Source organism: Puma concolor, chromosome C1 (genome assembly GCF_028749965.1).
Source record: "Puma concolor isolate L17-30 chromosome C1, mPumCon1.1.hap2, whole genome shotgun sequence".
NCBI classification, from domain to species: Eukaryota; Metazoa; Chordata; class Mammalia; order Carnivora; family Felidae; genus Puma; species Puma concolor.
Window position 1 is genome coordinate 127,403,292 of NC_141674.1, and position 22,160 is coordinate 127,425,451.

A 22,160-nucleotide genomic window follows, 5' to 3' on the forward strand; every position below is an offset into this window, starting at 1 on the left:
CGACTGAACTACCTAGGTTACCCCTGGGATTCTTTTTTTTTAGGTTTATTTGTTTATTTTGACGGGGGGGGGGGAGAGGGAGAGAGGGAGGGAGATACAGAATCTGAAGCAGGACCTAGGCTCTGAGCTGTCAGCACAGAGCCTGATTCCAGGCTTGAACCCAGGAACCACGAGATCATAGCCTGAGCCAAAGTCAGATGCTTAATCAACTGAACCACCTAGGCACCCTGATCCACGTGTAGGCACCCTGAACAGAGCTTGGAGTCTGCTTCGGATTCTGTGTCTCCCTCTCTCTTTGCCCTCACCCGCTCGCACTATGTCTCTTTCTCTCTCTCTCTCTCAAAGATAAACAAACATTAAAAAAAAAATTAAAAAAAAAAAACCACCTAACTTTTTAATCACTTATCCTTTGCAGAAATATTTATTAAGTGCCAGTTTGTCAAATACAGTGCAGGGCATAGGGATGTGATCAATAAAAATAGACAATTCCTGCTCTTAACATACAGTCTAATGAAGGAGACAGACATGAGTCAAATAATGATACACATAAGTCTGTAATTAAAATTGAAATAAGAACTGAGAAGGGAAAGAAACCTGGTTTTACAAGAGCATGTGACAAAGGAACCTAACAGAATGAGGAGTCAGAGGAAAAGACCCTTCAGCTGAGGTCTTGAGAGCTTTCAGGGGTAAAGTTATTCAATTTTTTGGTCAAATCTCCATACTTCAGTAGAACCCAATTTTTCTCTTTTAGCTAGTAACTGATAGAATTCATAAAATAAGTACTTTAGTATGTTCCTTTTACTGTGAAAGCAATATTATCTTAAACAATTTTTATTAAAATAATACTTCATAGTAGAATAAAAAAGAAAAATATAAGAAACCTGTAATTGTACCACCAGGAGATAGCTACTATTAATATTTTGAGAAAATTTCTTCTAATCTATGAGTGTTTTGTAAGCATTCTGTGTCAAAACATATTAATACTTGTTTCTATAGCTTCAATTTTTTCACTTAATGTATGAAATGAACATTTTCTTATATCCTCAAATGGTCTTCAAACTTGATTTTTTATGGATGCATACTATTTCATTCAGTGGATATACCATTAATTTACAACTTTTGTGCACTTAGACAATTAGGTAGCTTCCAGTTTTTTTTTTCCTTTATAAATACAATGTACATTTTACTTGCAAATTTTTGCTCACATGTGGATACAATAAAAATTTTTATTTCCTTTTTTTGTAAACATGTTAACTTCTTTCTAGAGCATTTTCAAAACTGATAATTAACTTTTTGATTGAACTGCCCAGAAGTGAATCAGTATATTAATACTGCCTTTCATCTTAAAGAGGACTTGATTACAAGGTTCATTTAAATTGTAATAACTCTGGTTTATCATTACTATCATTACTGTCTTAAAACAAATGTAAATATTAACTGATAATGTCACTGAGGGAAAAAACCTGATGGCTTTGAATATATTTTGACTAGAATTAACTCTAGTACTCTAGTAATATGACGTAGGTGTTATAGGGGAGCAATTTTGCTATTAGATTACATCATACTTAAGTTAGCTTTTTGGAGTAATAAAAGCCTTCTGAAAGTGTCTTTTAACAGTACTACTGAGATTTGACAGTTTTTAATTTGCTGATTGAGCATATTACTAGTCAGAATTCATTCTCTTTTTAATAGATCTGGTTCATCAGTAGATTTAAAGATTATATAGTGATTAGTATTAAAATCTGTCATTTATTCCTTAAAGCTGACAAATCTACTTGTTGTTTCTTTCCAGCTGTCCCTTAAAACATGTTTTATTTATTTTTCATTTTAAAGTTTTACTTTTTAAAAATTTATTTATTTTGAGAGAGAGAGCGTATGCAAGTGGGGAACGGGATGAGAGATGGAGAATCCCAAGTTGGCTCAGTGCTATCAGCACAGAGCCTGATGCTGAGTTGGATTCCCTGAACAGTGAGATTGTGACATGAACCAAAATCAAGAGTCAGAGACTTAACAGACTGAGCCACCCTGGTGCCCCAAAACATGTTTTATTTTAATGAGCAAAGTTCCTAAATGTTTTCTTTTGAGGGGAGAGGTAGGCAAATCATTTCCTAAATATCTTCAAAGGAAAAGTTAATTTAAATAGATTAGTTACTTTGAGGGTAGGGAAAAGATCATTGGTTTCATAGTTATTTTTAGTAGTATCCTTTTAGTCTTTCATTTTTTTTTTTAAATGTATGTTTATTTTGAGAGAGACAGAGAGTGCACACACCTGAGAGGGGGCGGGGCAGAGAAAGGGGGAGAGAGATAATCCTAAACAGGCTCTGCCAATGTCAGTGCAGAGCGCAACATGGGGCTCCAACTCCTGAATTGTGAGATTGTGACCTGAGTGGAAATCGAGAGTCAGGCGCTTAACTGACTGAGCCGTGCAGGCACTCCTGTCAGTTTTTACTTCTGTTCCAAATTTATTATATACATTCTAATATAGAGACTTACTCTTTTTTATTTTTTATTTATTTTTTTATTTTAGACAGAAAGCATGAGAAGGAGGGAGGGACAGAGGGGGAGAGAGAGAGAATCCCAAGCAGACTTCATGCTTAGTACAGGGCTGGACACAGGGCTCAATCCCCCAACCCTGGGATCATGACCTGAGCTGAAATCAGGAATTGAACGCTCAATCGATTGAGCCACCCAGGCGCCCTGAGATTTATTAATTCTTAATTTAAATTTTATGGAAGCAGATTGCCTTTGTTGGGTAAGCATTGGACTTTAAAATTTGGGATGCCTGGCTGGCTTGGTCAGTAGAGCTTGGGATTCTTGATCTTGGGGTTGTGAGGTTGAGTCCCACACTGGGGGGTAGAGTTTACTTAAATAAATAAATAAAATTTATTAAAAAACCAGAATTTAAGAATTCTTGGATTGCAGAGGATTATTTCCACATTTATTCCATATCCATAAATTAGACTAATAATACTAAACTTATTGAGCCTTCTCTGATAAAAATGTTGAAATTTAAAAAATACTTTTTTGGCATACCTGGTTGCTCAGTTGGTTGAGTGTCTGACTTTTGATTTTGGCTCAGGTCGTGATCTCATGGTTTGTGAGATTGAGCTCCACGTTGGGCTCTGTGCTGAGCCCGTAAATGGGCCCATTAATACTCATTCTCATTCTGTCTCTCTCTCTCTCTCTCTTAAATAAATTAATTAAAAAAATACTTTTTTTAAAGAAATTGTATAACAGTAGTAAAAAAGAAAAAAGCACTGTTACATATTTAGAAAGTTTTTTTCTCATTACTAGGTTTATTTCCAAAATTGAAGAAGTCTTAAATGACTGGAAACTGATTGGAAACTCTTTGGGAAAGCCACTTGAAAAGGTCAGATTTATTTGCTGGTGTCTCTAAATGAGTATTTACTTTGAAACTTCTATTTTTAAGCCCTTTGCTGCATTTGGTACATTTGAATTAAATGTTTTTTTAAAGTTATATATGAGCTATAAGCATAAAGTGGCATCTGGAAGAACTTGGATTTGAATCTGTGGCAAAAAACAATGTAAGACATTTGTGAGCTCTTTTTAAATAAAATTTTATATGTACAATGTCATTCTTTATGAGTGATTTCTATTTCCTCTAATGTTTACTGCTCTTTTGCTTTCTCCCTTAGAGTATTAGAAAATCTTTTTTAAAGGTTTTTTTGTTTTTTTTTTGTTTTTTTTTTGTTTTTGTTTTTTTTTTGGCTAGTCAGAGAAACATTGCAATTACCAATTACCAACTTCTTGGGTAGAGTATTTTGCTTAACTAATGAGGAAAAATCTTGGTCTTAACTGACTTGCTGTTGTTAGCTATTTCACTCAATTTTTGTATTTTACAGTACCATTAATAGTATTTGCTCTCTCCCTCCCCCTTTTTAACCCTGTGGATGTTTTGAGGATATTTAAGAATGAAGAAGTTATTCAAAATTGAGGTAGAATTTTAAGATGTTACTGGATATTAAGATATTCTTACTGAGATAAACCGTGCCTCAGAATGTATTCTGAGGACAAACCTAGATTTTCTCTTTTTCACTAACAGGAACTATCAATTTGATTCTAGGCTTATGTAGATGCTTTGTTTTGTTAGGTAAATTTTTTTTTGAAGTAAAAATGATCATTTTTATTATAAGTCTATTATTAACTGCAATTTATCCCTCTGTAAGGAACTCTCAATTCTCAATATTCATGAGTATTTTTAAGGCTTATGGTGATGTTAACAGAATTTGAGACTATCAGAGCATCAGCATTTTCTTCTTTTTTCATATAAATAAGAGCAGAAAAAGTAACACTGCATATAGAAATCACACATCATTAAAAAAATTACATAGCATTGAAAGATATGCTGAATATAAATACATTAAAATATTTTTAGGATTACATTTTTTGAATAAAGGGAAAATGAAGTTTTCAAACAGATTATCCTATTCCACTTGAAACAAATATATAACAACAATTGATATAGATGACAAAATTAAGGGCAAAACAAGGTAGATATAACTGGAGTGGGCAATGATTTGCACCACCAAAAAGAGAGCTAAATTGAGTATTTGTGAGCTCTGATGTTATATTCCTTAATTCTTTGATCTGCACGTATTTACTGAGTATCTCCTATGTGCCAGATCTGAAGAAATAGTGAACAAGGCAAGATCCATGTTGCCATTGAACATGAATTCTGATGAGGGAGAGAAGTAATAAATAAGTAAAGAAATAAGATTAAAATTTTAGATGCTGAATTCAGTTTTGGGATAGAAACTGGGTAATATATTCAAAGTGGGTAGCATACTGCCAGGCATGTAGTGGGGGTTAAAGGAATGTTAACTCTCTTCAACCCTTTTCTCCCTATAGATAGTAGTAAATAAATGAGATAGAGAAGACATGAATAGATTGCAAGGTGAGCTATTAACTATGATGAATAAGATTAAAGAAAATGTAAAGGACGGGTTGTTCAGTATATAAAAGAAAGTTTAAACTGTGCTTGAAGAGATTTTAATTCACGGGTGGGATAGTGATTGTCTTCCTCCACTGATGGGGAATAAAGATACTTTAAAAAAAAAAAACTTGAATTATGAAAAATTTCAAACACTTGTAAAGTAGACAAAAATAGTATGATTAACCTCCATGTGCCCATCACTCAGTTTCAACAATGTTCTGCCATTTTCTTCTTTCAGTCGTATCTCTATCAACTCCTACTCCCCACTAGAGTTTTTAACTTGTTTTAAAAATAAAAATCAACATATTGCACAAAACTGGTTAATTTTGACAAACGTTTACTTCCTTGTAACAACACTTCTCACTCAAGATACTGAACGTTGCTGTCACACCAGAAAGGTCCCTAGTGACCCTTTCCAGTTAATTCCCATGCTTCTCACTCATGTCCCCCAGGCATCTGCTGTTCTCTTTTTTCTTTTAAATTGTAGACTACTTTTGCCTCTGTCTTGAATTTTGTATATATATGGCATCGTATGGTATGTATTTGTTGTGCCTGACCTTTTTACATTTTTTTTGACATTATTCTAGAATATTGCGTGAATCACCATTTTTTCTTTTTATTGCTGAGTAATACTCTGTTGTATGAATATACTACAGTTTGTTTCACTTGTTGACAGACATACTGGCTATTATGAATAAAGCAGAACATTCTTGCATGAGGCCTTTGGAGATGGTATGTTTTTATTTCTCTTGGGTAAATACCCAGGAGTGAAATTACTGGGTCATAATATAGGTATATGCTTGACTTTAAAAGAAACTGCTGAAGCTTTTTGTACCATTTTATCCCCCTACCAGCAATACATACATCAGTTTGGGTAACTGCATTCTCACTAGTTGCTTGTTTTCCACTCTTAAAAATTTTAGTTCTAGTGGGTATGTAGTTTGTAGAATTAATTTTTATTTCTTATTCTGGTTTTCATTTGTATTTCTTTGATGAGTATTAGTATTGACTATCTTTCATGTGCTTATTAGTCATTTGTCTTTATGAAATGTCTGTTCAAAATTTTGTCCATGTTTATTTTTATTTTTGAGAGAGAGAGAGAGACACAGATCGTGATTGGGGGAGGGGCAGAGAGAGCTGGAGACATAGAATCCAAAGCAGGCTCCAGGCTCTGAGCTGTCAGCGCAGAGCCTGATGTGCGGCTCAAACTCAAGTATTGTGAGATCATGACCCGAGCCAAAGTCAGATGCTTAACTGACTGAGCCACCCAGGCACCCCGTCCATGTTTTAAATTCATATGAGTTTTTATTGAGTTGCAGGAGTCTTTTAGTTCTTTTGTGTATTCTGCTTGTTTTCTCAGATAGTTTTGCTAGGTCATGAAGATACTTTTTTAATGTTTCCTTCTACAGGCTTTATCATTTTAGACTTTAGGCCTATGATCCATCTTGAACTAATATTTGTATATGGTTTGAAGTGAGGAATCATGGTTCAGTGTTTACGTATGGATATCCTCTTCTAGAACTCTCTGTTGAAAACACTTTTCTCCGTTAAATTGCTTTGTCACCTTTGTTAGACTGTTGACATAGGGAGTCATCTTCTGCAATCTGTATTCTGTTTCATTAATCTATTTCTTCTGATGTCAGTACCACATTGTCTCGAATACTGTAGTTTAGGGTTTCCCCAACCTTGGCATTATTAAAATTTTGGGCCAGATTGTTACGAGGCTGACTCATGTAGTACAGGATATTTAGTAGTATCCCTGGCCTCTAACTACTAGATGTCTAGCACTCTCCCAAGGATAGCAACTAAAAATGCATCTAGACATTGCCACATGTTCCCACGAAAGGCAACATTGCCCTCAGTTGAGAACTACTGAATAGCTTTGCAGTAAGTCCTGAAGTTAATGTAAATTCTTTAGCTTTTATTGTTTTCCCAATATTGTTTTCTCTGTTCTAGGTCTGTTATGTTTCCATTATGAATTTTAGAGTAAGCTTGACAGTTTCTGTAAAAGGGATTATGATTACGCTGGAACTGATTGGATTTGTGTTCAATTTCTAGACTACTTTGGGGAGCAGTGGCATTTTGACAATCTTGAACATGGCCCATCTTTCCATTTATTTAAGTCTTTAATTTTTCTCAGCACTGTTTTAAGGTTTTTGGTGGAGGTCTTATGTATCTTTTTTTATTTTTAATATTTATTTTTGAGGGGTGGGGAGGGGCAGAGAGAGAGGATCCCAAGCAGGTTCTGTGCTGTCAGCACAGAGCCCGAGGCAGGGCTTGATCCCATGAACCATGAATTCATGACTTGAGCTGAAATCAAGAGTTGGACACTCAATGGACTGAGCCACCCAGGCGCCCTGCATATCTTTTTAAAAATACATTATTAAGTATTTTATGTTGTATGTAGTTGTAAATGGAATTGTTTTTTAGTTTCATTTTTCATTTGTTTGTTGCTAGGATGTAGACATACAAAACATTTTGTGTGTTGACTTAAAATTTTTTTTATTTGGGTATAGCCAACACATAATGTTATGTTAGTTTTAGGTGTACAACATAGTGATTTGACAACTTTTTACATTATGATGCTCACAAGTGTAGCTATCATTTGTCACCATATAGCACTATTACAGTATCATCAACTATTTTTCTTATGCTGTGCTTTTTTTCCCCATGACTTATTCATTCCATAACTGGAAGCCAGTGTCTCTCACTCCTCTTCACTCATTTTGCCCAGCCCCCAACCCACCTCCCCTCTGGCAACCATTCTGTTTGTTCTCTATATTTATAGGTTGTGTGTTGACTTTGTATCTTGAGACCTGGCTAAAGATTCATAATCTTATTGTTAATTCTTTTGCATTTTCTACATTCATAATCACCTTGCCTGCAATTAGGGATATTTTTCTTTTTTTACAGGTTTCATACCTTTTCGTTTTTTTTTTATTTTAAATTTTATTTTGTTAATGTAGAATGCAATATTGGTTGTTTTTTTTTTTTTTGCATCACTAAGCATTTAATATTTTTAATTTTTTTAATTTTATTTTTTTAATTTACATCCAAATTAGTATATAGTGCAACAATGATTTCAGGAGTAGATTCCTTAATGTCCCTTAACCATTTAGCCTATCCTCTGTCCCTCAACCCCTCCAGTAACACTCTGTTCTCCATATTTAAGAGTCTCTTATGTTTTGTCACCCTCCCTGTTTTTATATTATTTTTGCTTCCCTTCCCTTGTGTTCATCTGTTCTGTGTCTTAATGTCATCATATGAGTGAAGTCATATGATATTTGTCTTTCTCTGACTAATTTCGCTTAGCATAATACCCTCTAGTTCCATCCACATAGTTGCGAATGTCAAAATTTCATTCTTTTTGATTGCCGAGTAATACTCCATTGTATATATGTATACCACATCATCTTTATCCATTCATCCATCGATGGACATTTGGGCTCTTTCCATACTTAGGCTGTTGTTGATAATGCTGCTATAAACATTGGGGTGCATGTGCCCCTTGGAAACAGCATACCTGTATCCCTTGGATAAATACCTAGTAGTGCAATTGCTGGGTCATAGGGTAGTTCTATTTTTAATTTTTTGAGGAACCTCCATACTGTTTTCCAGAGTGGCTGCACCAGTTTGCATTCCCACCAGCAGTGCGAAAGAGATCCTCTTTCTCCACATCCTCGCCAACATCTGTTGTTGCCTGAGTTGTTAATGTAAGCCATTCTGACAGGTGTGAGGTGGTATCTCATTGTGGTTTTGATTTGTATTTCCCTGATGATGAGTGATGTTGAACATTTTTTTCGTGTGTCGGTTGGCCATCTGGATATCTTCTTTGGAGAAGTGTCTATTCATGTCTTTTGCCCATTACTTGTTTTTTGCGTGTTGAGTTTGATAACTTCTTTATAGATTTTGGATTCTGACCCTTTATCTGATATGTCATTTGCAAATATCTTCTCCCATTCCGTCAGTTGCCTTTTAGTTTTGCTGATTGTTTCCTTTGCTGTGCAGAAGCTTTTTATTTTGATGAGGTCCCAATAGTTCAGTTTTGCTTTTGTTTCCCTTGCCTCCGGAGATGTGCTGAGTAAGAAATTGCTGCGGCCAAGATCAAAGAGGTTTTTGCCTGTTTTCTCCTCGAGGATTTTAGTGGCTTCCTGTCTTACATTTAGGTCTTTTATCCATTTTGAGTTTATTTTTGTGTATGGTGTAAGAAAGTAGTCCAGGTTCATTTTTCTGCATGTCGCTGTCCAGTTTTCCCAGCACCACTTGCTGAAGAGACTCTTTATTCCATTAGATATTCTTTCCTGCTTTGTCAAAGATTAGTTGGCCATATGTTTGTGGGTCCATTTCTGGGTTCTCTGTTCTGTTCCATTGATCTGAGTGTCTGTTTTGTGCCATGTACCTTTTAGTTTTTATTGTTATTGCACCAGCCAGGTCTTTTTTTTTTTTTTTTTTAATTTATTTACTAAAATAGCCAGTAATCTCTGTCAGTTATGCAGTTATGCACAGTATCATTAGGGCAATCTTTTTTATTTGTTTTTTTCAAGTAAACTCTGCCCAGTTTGGGCCTTGAATTCATGACCCCGAGATCAAGAGTCACATGTTTCTATTGACTGAGCCAGCCAGGTGCCCCTAATGAGGAATTTTAGTAACATGTTGAATAGAGCTGTTGAGAGTGGACATTCTTGCCTTCTTCCCATTGTAGAGGGGAAATGTTCAGTGCTGCAGCATTAAGAACATCATAGGTTCTCCATAGGCGTCCTTTATAAGTTTGAGGAAATTCTTAGTTTGCTGAAAGGTTTTTTTTTTTTAATCACGAATGAGTGTTTAATATATTGAAATCTTATTTTGTATCTATTGAAATAATCGTGGTTTTTCCTTTTTGTTTTCTGAATGTGGTAAATTGTGTTAATTTTTTTTTTATTATGGTAAAATATATATAGGATTTATCATTAGGTGTAAAACTCAGTGGCATTAAGTACTTTGACATTGTTGAAGTTTTCATCACCAACAATCTGTGAACTTCATTCTCCTTTAAACAGTAACTTCCTCTCGCCTCCTCTAAGCCCCTGATAATCACTATTTTGTTTCTGTTTCTATGAATTGAGTACTGTAGGTATTGCATATAAGCAGGATCATACAGTATTTGTCCTTTTCTGTCTGGCTTGTTTCACTTAGTATAATGTCTTCAAGGTTTATCCATGTTGTATAATGTGTCACAGTTTTCTTTTTAAGACGGAATCATATTCCATCGTATGTATATACCACATTTTGTTAATCTACTCATTCATCTGTTGATGGACACTGGGTTGTTGAATGTTGTATGAATTTAATAATGCTGCCGTGAATGTGGCTGTACAAATATCTTTTCAAGTCTCTGCTTTCAGTTCTTTTGGGTAGGTACCCAGAGGTGGAATTGATGGATCATATGATAATTCTTTTTAAATTCTTTGAAGAATTGCCATACTCTTGGTTCTACAAATTCTGTTTTATTTGAAGATATTTTTATTTTACATTGTTTCTGAAGGATAGTTTTGCTGAAGAATTCTGGTTTGTCATTTATTTATTTTTCATTCATTTATTCATTCATTCATTTCAGTTCTTTAAACATGTAGTTCTGGGGTGCCTGGGTGGCTCAGTTGGTTGAGCACCTGACTTCAGCTCAGGTCATGATCTCCTGATCTCACGAGTTCAAGCCCTGTGTTGGACTCTGTGCTGACAGCTCAAGAGTCTGGAGCCTTCTTCAGATTCTGTCTCCCTCTCACTCTGCCCCTCTCCTGTTTGTGCTCTATCTATCTCTCCCTCAAAAAGAAATAAAAGGTTAAAAAAATTTTTTTTAGAAGATGTAGTTCTATTTTCTTGTCTCAATAGTTCTGGTTAGAAGTTTGGTGTCATTCATATTTATTATATTTTGGCATTTTTCTCACTGGTTTCAAGCTTTTTTCTTTAGTTTTCCAGTTTAGGCCATTTAATTATTATGTGCTTAGGTGTATTTTCTTTGCATTTTTCTTGCTTAGGTTTGTTAATATTGGATATGTAACTTTTTTTTTCACCAAACTAGGGAAGTTTTAGCCATTATTTCTTCAAATACTTTTCTGACGCATTCTCTACTCTTTTTCAGTGACTTAAGTTATGCTTATATTTGAACTCTTAATATTGTTCCACAGGTCTCTGGGGTTCTGCCGTTCTCATTTTTTTTTGTTTCCTCTCTCTCCTAGATAATTTCTCTTGGTTTATCTTTCAGTTCATTTACTCTTTCTTCTGCTGTCTCTGTTGTTAAGCCCATTTGATGTATTTTTCACTTTATTGTACTTTTTAGGTCTAGAGTTTCTGTTTGTTTTTTTTCATAATTTTCAATTCTTTGAGGTTCCTTACCTCTAAATTTGTTTTGAAAATATTTTCCTTTAGTCCTGGAGCATATTTATTATAGGTAGTATAAAGCCAATTGCAACATCTAGGCCTTCTTGGGGTTGGTTTCTGTTGACTTTATTCTCTTGAATATAGGTCACATTTTTTTTTTTTTTAATTTGTCTTGTGTGTGTACATATCCAGCAATTTCTTAATTTTATGCTTATTATTTTGAATGAAATGTAGAGACTAGATTTTGTTGTATTCCTCTAAAGAGTATTTTGTTTGTTTCAGCAAGCAATTCATTTGACAACACTAAAATTCCACTGTCTTCTCAGTGGTAACAGCAGCTGAAATCCTTTCTTTTAGTTTTCTTCTTTGTCACTCTACTGTGGAGTCTCCACTCTTCATATCTGGTTTAGCAGATAGCCAAAATTTGGGGTAGAGTTTATATACAAATTTCAGTGCTTACCTCCTTTTGGCTTCTTCCCTTCCAGGCTTTATGTCTTAACTTTAGAACTTTTCTGTCATCTTTGAAGTTTGTCCTCTGTTGCCTAAATCCAGTAAAGCTCCATCATTCTGCAACCGTGAGTTGTCCACAGGATAGAGTGCATGAAATCATGCACTGAGATCATGACCTGAACAGACTCTGAAACCAAGAGTCGGTGCTTAACCAACTGAGCCCCTCGGGCACCTCTGGAAATCTAGTTCTGTTGCTTACCATAACCTTTTGTGGCATTGTGCTATCTCAGTCTACTGCTGCACCAGAGGCTTTAAAATGCTATTTGCTTAAGCAGAATAGAATATGAACACATGGAATTACTTAACACTTTTTGCTATAAAATTAATTCATTGTTTCCTTAGAGCTCCTAGAAGTTAAAAATTTAGCATCCAGCTGGGGAGAAATAAAGTATAAAACCTGGCTGAAAAAGCTCAGCTTTAATCTGAGATAGATCAGAGGTGTCTTCAGACATTTTCAGTTCTATTATTTCCTAGATCGTCTTTTCTTTTATATATTTTAAAAAGATTTTTTGCTTGCCATTGAGTTATAGCACATAGTTCTTTCAGTGCGTTAAGTAAAATTTTCAGTGCACATCATGAATTTCATTTTGAACTTTAATTTGGTATAGGACCTATGCCACTATTTAAACAAATACTGTGTGAACAAATGAGAAGGTTATCTTTACAGATGAAGTCAGATCAAGAGATAAAATGCTTGGGCTGTGGAGGTAGGCCCAAACTCCTGTTACAGCTGAATGCCTGAGGTGGCCCTCAAGAGTACTTATTGCCTCTAATGGAGACTTATTTGTGTCCACCAGTGTATCTTATGTCTACTTAAACCTACTGGTTTTTTACCTTGAGGATGAGTATTTGTTATGATTAACTTGTAGTTGACTGTATCCCCTTTCCCTAGGATCTCTTACTGTTGGAGTTTTTAGCTAGTTGAATGTTCTCTGGATGAATTGTGGCTCTTTATTAATTTAAGAGGACTGATCTCAAGTTCCCCTTTGTTTCCAAATTTCCTTTATTAGGGTTTTTAATAACCCTCTGGAACTAAAGTCAAAGTTCCATGGAGAAGAGCTTCTGGACCAAGCCTTAATATCATTCCCCTCTCCTTCTGTGCTTTTAGTGGGATGATCCTGATCCAGTCTGAGGGCCACCCAGGCTACCTGTGAAGAGTGGAAGGTATATAGATGACTGTTTTTTGGGTTTCTGTGTTTGTGTGTGATTAGATGTAGTTTTTTATTAATCTCGTGTTGTCATGGCCAGTATCCATGAACGTATAATAAATACACTGGAAACTTTGCCATGAAACGTTCATTACTATTACAAACCATATCACATACAAAATACGTGGAAAGTGCAGTGTCAGCTTTCTAGATTAAATATGTTCTTTTACATTTTTGCTATCTTTTAGAGGTTTTGTTTGGAATCATCAGGTATCTGTTGGAATTGAGTTGTACAGTAGTTACCCCTTATCTGTAGGGGATATGTTCCAAAAACCCCTATGGATGCCTGACATCATGGATAGTACTGAACCCTATATATTTTTTTCCTGCATGTATATACATGTGATAGTTCAATTAATGAATTAGGCACAGTAGGAGATTAACAACAACTGATAATAAAATAATAATTAAAACAGTATACTGTAATAAAAGTTATATAAATGTCTCTCTCAAAATATCTTTTTGTAGTGTGCTTACCCTTTTTCTTCTTGTGATGATTTAAGATGATAAAATGCCTACATGATATGAAGTGAGGTGAATGATAGGCATTGTGATGTAGTGTTAGTCTACTGTTGATTTTCTGATGATATGTCAGAAGGAGGATCATCTGCTTCTGGACCGAAGTTGACTGTGGTTATCTGAAACTGTTCGAAGTGAAACCGTGGTGAGGGGCAACTGCTGTAGTAGGTGTTTATTTGTGTGCTACTTTGCCAGCATGCTAGCATATTTGTTTTGTTTTAGGAAAACTTCTTGAAAAGCATGTGGTTTTAGAGTTGCTTGTGGCTAGAGAAATATTTGGTTTGTCTTATTCCAGAAATGGATGAAATGTTCATTGAGTTTTTTTTAAACTTCTTTTTATGTATGTGTGTATTTTAATGTTTATTTATTTTTGAGAGAGAGAAAGAGACAGCAGGCGAGGGGCAGAGAGAGAGGGAGACACAGAATCCAAAGCAGGCTCCAGGCTCTGAGCTGTCAGCACAGAGCCCGAAGCAGGGCTTGAATTTACGAACCAGAAGATCATGACCTGAGCCGAAGTCAGATACTTAACCAACTTGAGACATCCAGGTGCCCCAATCTTCTTTACTTAAAAAAATTTTTTTAACGTTTATTCATTTTTGAGAGAAAGAGCAAGAGCAGGGGAAGGGCATATAATCTTCTTTATCTTTTAAAGAAGATTGTTGTGAATTCACATTTGAAACTGCCTGGAATGTGTTTTAGACAGAGTAGATAGTTGTAAAATATTGTGACTCAAAAACAGTCTTCTCAGTCTAAATTTTTTATTGAGTTGCAATTTCTATACGGTATAGTTCACCAATTTAAGATATATAATTCAGTGGTTTTTAGTATGTTGACTGAGCTGTACAACCGTTAACCACAACCAATTAAAACATTTTTTTTTGATACTTATTTTTGAGAGAGAGATAGCATGAGCGGGGGAAGGGCAGGGAGAGAGGGAGACACAGAATCTGAAGCAGGCTCCTCGCTCTGAGCTGTCAGCACAGAGCCTGATGTGGGTCTTGAACTCATGGACCACAAGATCATGACCTGAGCTAAAGTCAGATGTTTAACTGACTAAGCCACGCAGGCACCCTACCGCAATCAATTCAAGAACAGTTTCATCACTCCCAAAAGAAACCCTGTACCATTTAGCAGTCACTTATTGTTTTTTCCTATCCTTAGGCAATAACTTTCTATCTCTTTAGATTTGCCTGTTCTGAACATTTTGTATACATGGAATCATGCAATATGTAGGCTTTGGCATGTTGGATTTTTTTCACTTAGCATAAAGCTTTCAAGTTTGGTCCATATTGTAGCGTTTATTAGTTCTTCTTTTTATTGCTATCTACTCTTTTGTTGTCAGGATTCATCACATTTTATTTATCCATTTATCAGTTGACTGACATTTGCATTATTTCTACTTCTTGGCTATTATGAGTAATGCTTCTATGAACCTTCATGTATAAGTCTTTGTGTGGATGTGTGTTATCATTTCTTCTGGGTATATATCTAGGAATATAATTGTTGGTTCATATAGTAACTTCATTTTTAATCTTTTGAGGAACTGCCTGATTGTGCTGCATCATTTTACATTTGTATTTGTCCTGATCTCTCTACATCCTCACCAACACTTGTTATCTTTTTCATTATAGACATCCTAGTGTATGTGAAGTGATATCTCATTGTTATTTTGATTTGCATTTGCCTAATGGCTGTTGATATTAAACATCTTCTCATGTTCTTATTGGCTATTTGTATATCTTTAGGGAAATGTCTTTTCAGATCCTTTGCCCATTTTTAAATTGGATTATTTGTCTTTTTATTATTTAGTGTAAATGTCGCTTATACATTTTGGCTACAAATCCCTTATGAGATACATAATTTGCCAGTATTTTCTCCTGTTCTTCTGTATTGTTGTGGGCTTTCTTTTCACTTTCTTGATGGTATCTTTAGTTTTTGCTCTTATATTTAGATATGCAGTCCATTTTGACTGTTCATGTCTAGTCTAAGGAAAGGATCCAATTTCATTTTTTTTGTTTTTGCATGTAGATATCCAGTTGTGCCAGCACAGATGATTTTTTAATGCTTGTATTTTAATATTGTGTATGGTCAAAAGGATTTCTAATACCAGTGGATGAAAGCTTTAATTTCTAGCTCTATACCAAGTGTTTTCCTATGTTGACTACATATTGGAACATTTGAAAAATTCTAGTGTCTAGGCTACAACCTCAGAGATTCTGATTTAATTGGTCTATTGTGGAACCTAGTTATCAGTATATTTTTTAAGCCTCTTCAGTGGTTATAAAATGTAATTAGCTTGAGAACCATTGCTTTATCTTCCTCAAAAAAAGAAATGGAAAAAAATTCACTGTTTTTTAATGCTTTACTGTATTTTTGTCCTTTTCAATAATGTGTTGCATTTGGCAGTAGAAGAAACAGTTTTTAGTTTGTTAAATAAAAAAAAATTTATTTTAAGATGTTTGTTTATTTTTGAGAGAGACAGAGCACAAGCAGGGGAGGGGCAGAAAGAGAGGGAGACACAGAATCCAAAGCAGGCTCCAGGCTCTGAGCTGTCAGTACAGCGCCTGATGTGGGGCTCAAACTCACAGACTGTGACATACTGACCTGAGCCAAAGTCACATGCTTAACCCATTGAGCCATCCAGGCAGGGGCCCCTGGTTACTTACCCTTTCTCTTATTGATATGATGTATCATATTGATTGATTTGCTAATATTGAACCACCTTGGCATTCTGGGAATAAATCCTACTGGGTTGTGTTGAATGATTTTTTTTTAATGTATTGTTGGATTCAGTTTACTAGTATTTTTTTATTGAGGATTTTGCATCTGTGTTCTTCAGGGATATGGCCATGTAGTTCTCTTCTTTTGTGGTGTCTTTATCTGGGTTTGGTATCAGGATAATGCTGGCCTGATAGAGTGAAATTTTCCTTCCTTTTCTATATTTAAAAAACATTTTTTTAACGTTTATTTTTTGAGAGAGAGACAGAGGGTGAGCGGGGGGAGGGGCAGAAAGAGAGGGAGACACAGAATCTGAAGCAGGCTCCAGGCTCTGAGCTGTCAGCACAGAGCCCCATGCAGGGCTTGAACCCACAAACAGTGAAATCATGACCTGAGCTGAAGTTGGACACTTAACCAACTGAGCCACCCAGGCACCCTTCCTTTTCTATGTTTTGAAGTAGTCTGAGAAGAATAGGCATTAACTCTTCGTTAAATGTTTGGTAGAATTTGCCTATGAAGCTATCTGGTCCTGGACTTGTGTTTGTTGGGAGTTTTTTGATTACTGATTCAGGTTCTTTGCTGGTTATCAGTCTGTGCAAATTTTTTATTTCTTCCATTTTCAGTTTTGGTAGTTTATATGTTTCTAGGAATTTACCCATTTCCTCTGGATTGTCCAGTTTGTTGGCATATAGCTTTTCAAAATATTCACTTACAATTGTTTGTATTTCTGTGATTTTTTTTTTATCTCCCCTCTCTCATTTGTGACTTTATTTATTTGAATCCTTTCTCTTTTTTAATGATTGGTTTCACAGAATGAGCTCCTGGTTTCACTGATCTGTTCCAGTGTGTGTGTGTGTGTGTGTGTGTGTGTGTGTGTGTGTGTGTGTGTGTGTTTAGGTTTCTATATCATTTATTTCTGCTCTAATCTTTATTATTTCCTTCCCTCTACTGGTTTTAGGTTTTGTTTATTCTTTTTATAAAAGCTCCTTTTTGTGTAAAGTCATGTTGTTTATTTGAGATTTTTCTTCTTGAGGTAAGCCTGTTAGATTAAATTTCCCTCTTAGAACAGCTTTTGGTATGTCCCAAAGGTTTTGAACATTGTGTTTTCCTTTTTCCTTGTAGTTTTTTATTTCTTCTTTCATTTCCTAGTTGACTCATTCATTGTTTAGTAGCATGTATTGATCCTCCATGTATTTGTGCTCTTTCTAGTTTTTTTTTCTTGTGGTTGACTCCTAGTTTCATAGTGTTGTTAGAAAAGATGCATGGTATGACTTCAGTCTTTTTGAATTTGTTGAGGCTTGTTTTGTGGCCTAATATGTGATCCGTTCTGGAGAATGTTCCATGTGCATTTAAAAAGAAGGTGTATTCTGTTGTTTTAGGATGGAATGTTCTGAATATATCTGTTAAATCCATCTGGTCCACTGTCATTCAATGCTCTTGTTTTCTTGTTGATTTTATGTTTAGATGATATTTCCATTAATGTCACTGGGGTGTTAAAGTCCTTTACTATTACTATATTATTATTGATTAGTTCCTTTATGTTTGTTATTAACTATTTTATATATTTGGGTGCTCCTCATTTTCTTAATTTTTAATTTTATTGTTAAATGCCTTTTGTGTATTGTACTGTCAAAGGAATCTTTGCCTATCTCAATGTTGTAAAGACAGCTCTGCTTTTCTCCATGAGAATATCTTTTTATTCCAGGGCCATTTGTTGAAAAGATCATTCTTTCCCTACTAAATTGCAGTAGCTCCTCTGTTGTAAAATGAAGTATAAATGGGAATCTATTTTTGGACTCTTAAGTTTTATTGATCTATTTGTCTTTATGGTAGTACTATACCATCTTAATTACTATAGCAAAGTAAATCTTAAAATCAGCTGGTATATTTTTCATCAAAATTATTTTAGGTATTTTAGGTCCTTTGGATTTCATATTACTCTTAGAATCAGCTTGTCAATTTCTACAAAATACCTGCTGGGATTTTGATTAGGATTATATTGAATATATAGATCTGTTTGAGGAGAATGACATCTTACTGCTGTTGCGTCTTCCAATCCATGTACATTTAGCTCTATTTAGGTCTTTAATCCCTCTTATCAAGGTTTTGAAGCATTCTTAGGTAGAGTTCTTGCTATTTTTCATTAAGTGTATTCCTAGAGAATTGATTTGTTTTTGATGTTGTAAGAGTGGTATTTAAAAAAAAATTCATCTCCCAGGTGTTTAGTGCATGTATATAAAAATACAGATGCAGTCTGTTAAGTGTCTGACTTTCGATTTGGGCTCAGGTTGTGGATCTCATGGTTCGTGGGATCAAGCCCCATGTCAGGCTCTGCACTGACAGCACAGAGCCTGCTTGGGATTCTCTCCTCCACCTCTTCTCTGCCTCTTCCCTGCTCTCTCTCAAAATAAATAAATATACTTCAAAAAAATACAGATGGTTTTTGGGGTGCGTGGGTGGCTCAGTTGGTTAAGTGTCCAACTCTTGATGTCAGCTCAAGTCTTGATCTCAGGGTCATGAGTTCAGGCTCTGTGTTGGGCTCCATGCCCAGCGTGGAGCCTACCTAAAAAAATACAGATGGTTTTTGTATATTGATTTTGAATTCCACAACTTTATAAACTCATCAGTTAGTTTTAGTAGTTTGTAAGTTGCTTTGACTATTCTAGGTACATGTCAGATCATTGTGAATGCAGACAGTTTTATTTCCTTCTAGTCTACATGCTTATTTATTTTTATTGTCTGATTGGGGCCCTCAGAGGTTGTTTTTGATGAATCACTAGATTAATATTGGACTAAAGTTGTCATTTCTGAGTGTAATCATAAATATACACCATACTGAAATTTGTTATTAAAGGACTGTATCATAATGGAAATGAAGGAGGCAGGTTAGAATGTTGTTTTTCAATTGAACTAATTATCTTAAAAAGTTTATTTGGGAGACAGAACCTAGATACCTCCTCTTTAATGAATACAACCAAATCCTTCTTGAACTGGCTGTTCATAAGGTTTCCAGTGGTACCCAGAATCCAGAGTAGGGTCAGATAATGTTTCTTTATATCATTTAAAAAGAATGTTTCACCTTTTTTGCAAGCTTAACAAATACGCTTACCTCTCATTTCCTGCGCTTCTTCCTTGTCTGTACGTTTAGACTTAACTGCGTTATAGTGGGCGTTCCTCATAGTACACCATATTCTTACGTATATCATTATAATGCTTATTACAGTTTGAGAATTTTGGTATCAGCCATAGATGTCTTAATTTAATACAGGTTAACCACACTTTAGAGAAACTTAACATATAAAAAGTATAGTTTCTGATATGTATCATACAAGTGATTTTTCTCTTAATATAAAAAGATTGCTATATAATATATTTACATAATAAGATACCTTTAAGACATTTAAAATACGATTTAACTCAATTCAGAATTATGAATACTTTGCCAGCAACAAATATAAAACACTTGAGTATTATTCGTAAGGTATGGTTGTGAAAACACTTTTTATAAAAACTCAGTAATGAACAAAATCATTCCTTACATGTTTTATATCTAATTTGGGACTGTCTGTGGTTGGCAAATTGCTGGGTTGGTATTTTCTGCCTCATAGTGGTGCTATGTTGTAATGACTATATACCTCTCCAGTGGAAAGAATAACTATGGGAGATTCAGGGCCCATGGGGAAAATTCTTTTTTATGATTATGTTGCATAAGTGAGGGGACTCTTTGGGACTTTTAATTAAAATGTTTTCCAGTCAAGGAGTTGCAGTTGAAATGAAAATATTTGAATACCAAAGCTTGATAAAGATGCTTGCAAAAACATGTTAAATAAGTGCTGCAAATGTCATGTCACTTAAATTGAGTCTACAAACTGCTTTTTTATTAAGCTATTTCTGATGTCTAATAACGCGGTGCACTATATAGTGATGTTATTGGATTTGAGATTTTTAGAATAAAAGTATATTTTATTGCCTTGTATTTTTTCTAAATTTTAAAATTGATAAAATTTAATCATTTTTAGCTAAATGTAACCAGATTCTGCTAATGATAGGAATTTTTTTTTTGTATGTTAGAGGCATGGAATTTACTGTATATTATTTTATATATTTATCTCAAAAATTATTTCAAAATTTTAATTTTGCATGTCACTTGATAGTTGATATTCTAAGGGAATTTTCTTTTTAAAAATGGGTATTTTTCCATTGTTAAATATAGGGTGTATTTACTTCTGGCACATGGGAAGAGAAATCAGATGAAATTTCCTTCGCTGATTTCAAGTTCTCAGTCACTCATCATTATCTTGTACAAGACTCCACTGACAAAGAAGGAAAGGATGAAGTATTGGAAGGTAAGTTGTTACTAATTATCTTTATTTTATTTTATTTTAGTTTGTTTTATTAATGTTTGTTTATTTTAAGAGAGAGAGAGTGTGAGCATGTAGGGGTGGGGCAGAGAGAGGGGGAGAGAGAGAATCCCAAGCAAGCTCTGTGCTGTCATTGCAGAGCCCAATGTAGTGCTCAATCCCATGAACCATGAGATTATGACCTGCCCCAAAATCAGGAGTCAGGCATTTAACCCAACTGAGCCACCCAGGTGTCCTGTGTTACTAGTTATTTTTAAACTAATGACTGTAAGAGTGATTATAATTTTGAATTATGAATTTAGTTCTCTTCATTAAGTACTGTCCTCTGTGGGCGCCTGGGTGGCTCATTTGGTTAAGCATATGACTCTGGATTTCAGCTCAGGTTATGATCTCACGGTTCGTGGGTTCAAGCCCTGCGTGGGGCTCTGCACTGGCAGTGCAGAGCCTGCTTGTGATTCTCTCTCCCTCTCTCTCTGCCCCTCCCCTTCTCTCTCTCTCATTCAAGATAAATATATAAACTTAAAAAAATATATATAAAGTAGTATCTCTGGAGATGTTTTACCTATGCAGAGTTGTTTCACCACATCTGAAACAGAGTATGATCTTTTTTGTTTTATTTTCAGAGTATGATCTTTTTAGAGGAATTTTTATAGCATCATTCATTTCAAAGTTAATTAGATTAACAAATATTTATTGAGTGCCTAACATGTTCTAGGTACTTTGCTAAGCTCAGTTGAATCCACAGTTGTAAGAAATTTACGTTCCAGTAGGGGAGATGAGGTTTATAAATAAGTCACAGCAGTAGGAGGTAGAAAGTGGTAAGTTCAGTCCCAGAGCACAGATAAAGTTCTTTAAACTTCTGCTGAAGTTTAGAGGAGATGTGGTCAGGTCTAATTGAGAGAGATCAGAGAAGGTGTAATGGAGAATTAAACCTGGATTTGAAGGATTTAAGAATAAAATTACTCTGGGGCACCTGGGTGGCTCAGTTGGTTGAGCACCCGACTTTGGCTCAGGTCATGTTCTCACAGGTCATGAGTTCGAGCCCCATGTCAGGCTCTGTGCTTACAGCTTGAAGCCTGGAGCCTGCTTCGGATTCTGTGCCTCCCTCTCTGTCTGCCCCAACCCACTCGCATTCTGTCTCTGTCTTTCTCAAAAATAAATAAATATTAAAAAAATAAAATAAAATTACTCATTTGTCAGGATAGTGTTTTGGATATACCCCATAATTTGTCAGATCAAGTGGATTAAAATTCTGGCTTTTCTTGTTACTAGTTACTTGACCTTTCCAAGTCTGAATTATCTCACTTGAAAACCAAAGTAATACCACCCAGCAGATTAATGGGAAGGTTTAATGAGATAGTGTATATGAGCACCTACATGAGGACCTCACCCGTGCTAGGTACTCAGTAAATAGTGCTTATGGTTGGTAATAGGTCACATTGCTCAAATCTCCGTAAATGGTGCTTGTAGTTCATAGGTCAAATCATCCAAAATCTCTGTCCTGAGATAGAGTGGTATATAATAGTGAGTGAG

General features: G+C 35.1%; 1 protein-coding gene across 6 annotated transcripts in view; it reads left to right on the forward strand.

Moving 5' to 3' along the window:
- RAB3GAP1 (RAB3 GTPase activating protein catalytic subunit 1) overlaps positions 1-22,160 on the forward strand; it is a 117,809-nt gene that overhangs the window by 1,383 nt on the left and 94,266 nt on the right. For 2 of the 6 annotated variants that reach the window (XM_025935257.2, XM_025935256.2), the window contains exons 3-4: positions 3,295-3,370; positions 20,480-20,612. In XM_025935257.2, coding sequence (XP_025791042.1) covers positions 3,295-3,370; positions 20,480-20,612 — 209 coding nt within the window. Of the gene's footprint in view, positions 1-3,294; positions 3,371-12,929; positions 12,986-20,479; positions 20,613-22,160 lie in introns of all 6 variants that reach the window. The other 4 variants (XM_086715196.1, XM_086715197.1, XM_086715198.1 and 1 more) reach the window with 4 other exon arrangements.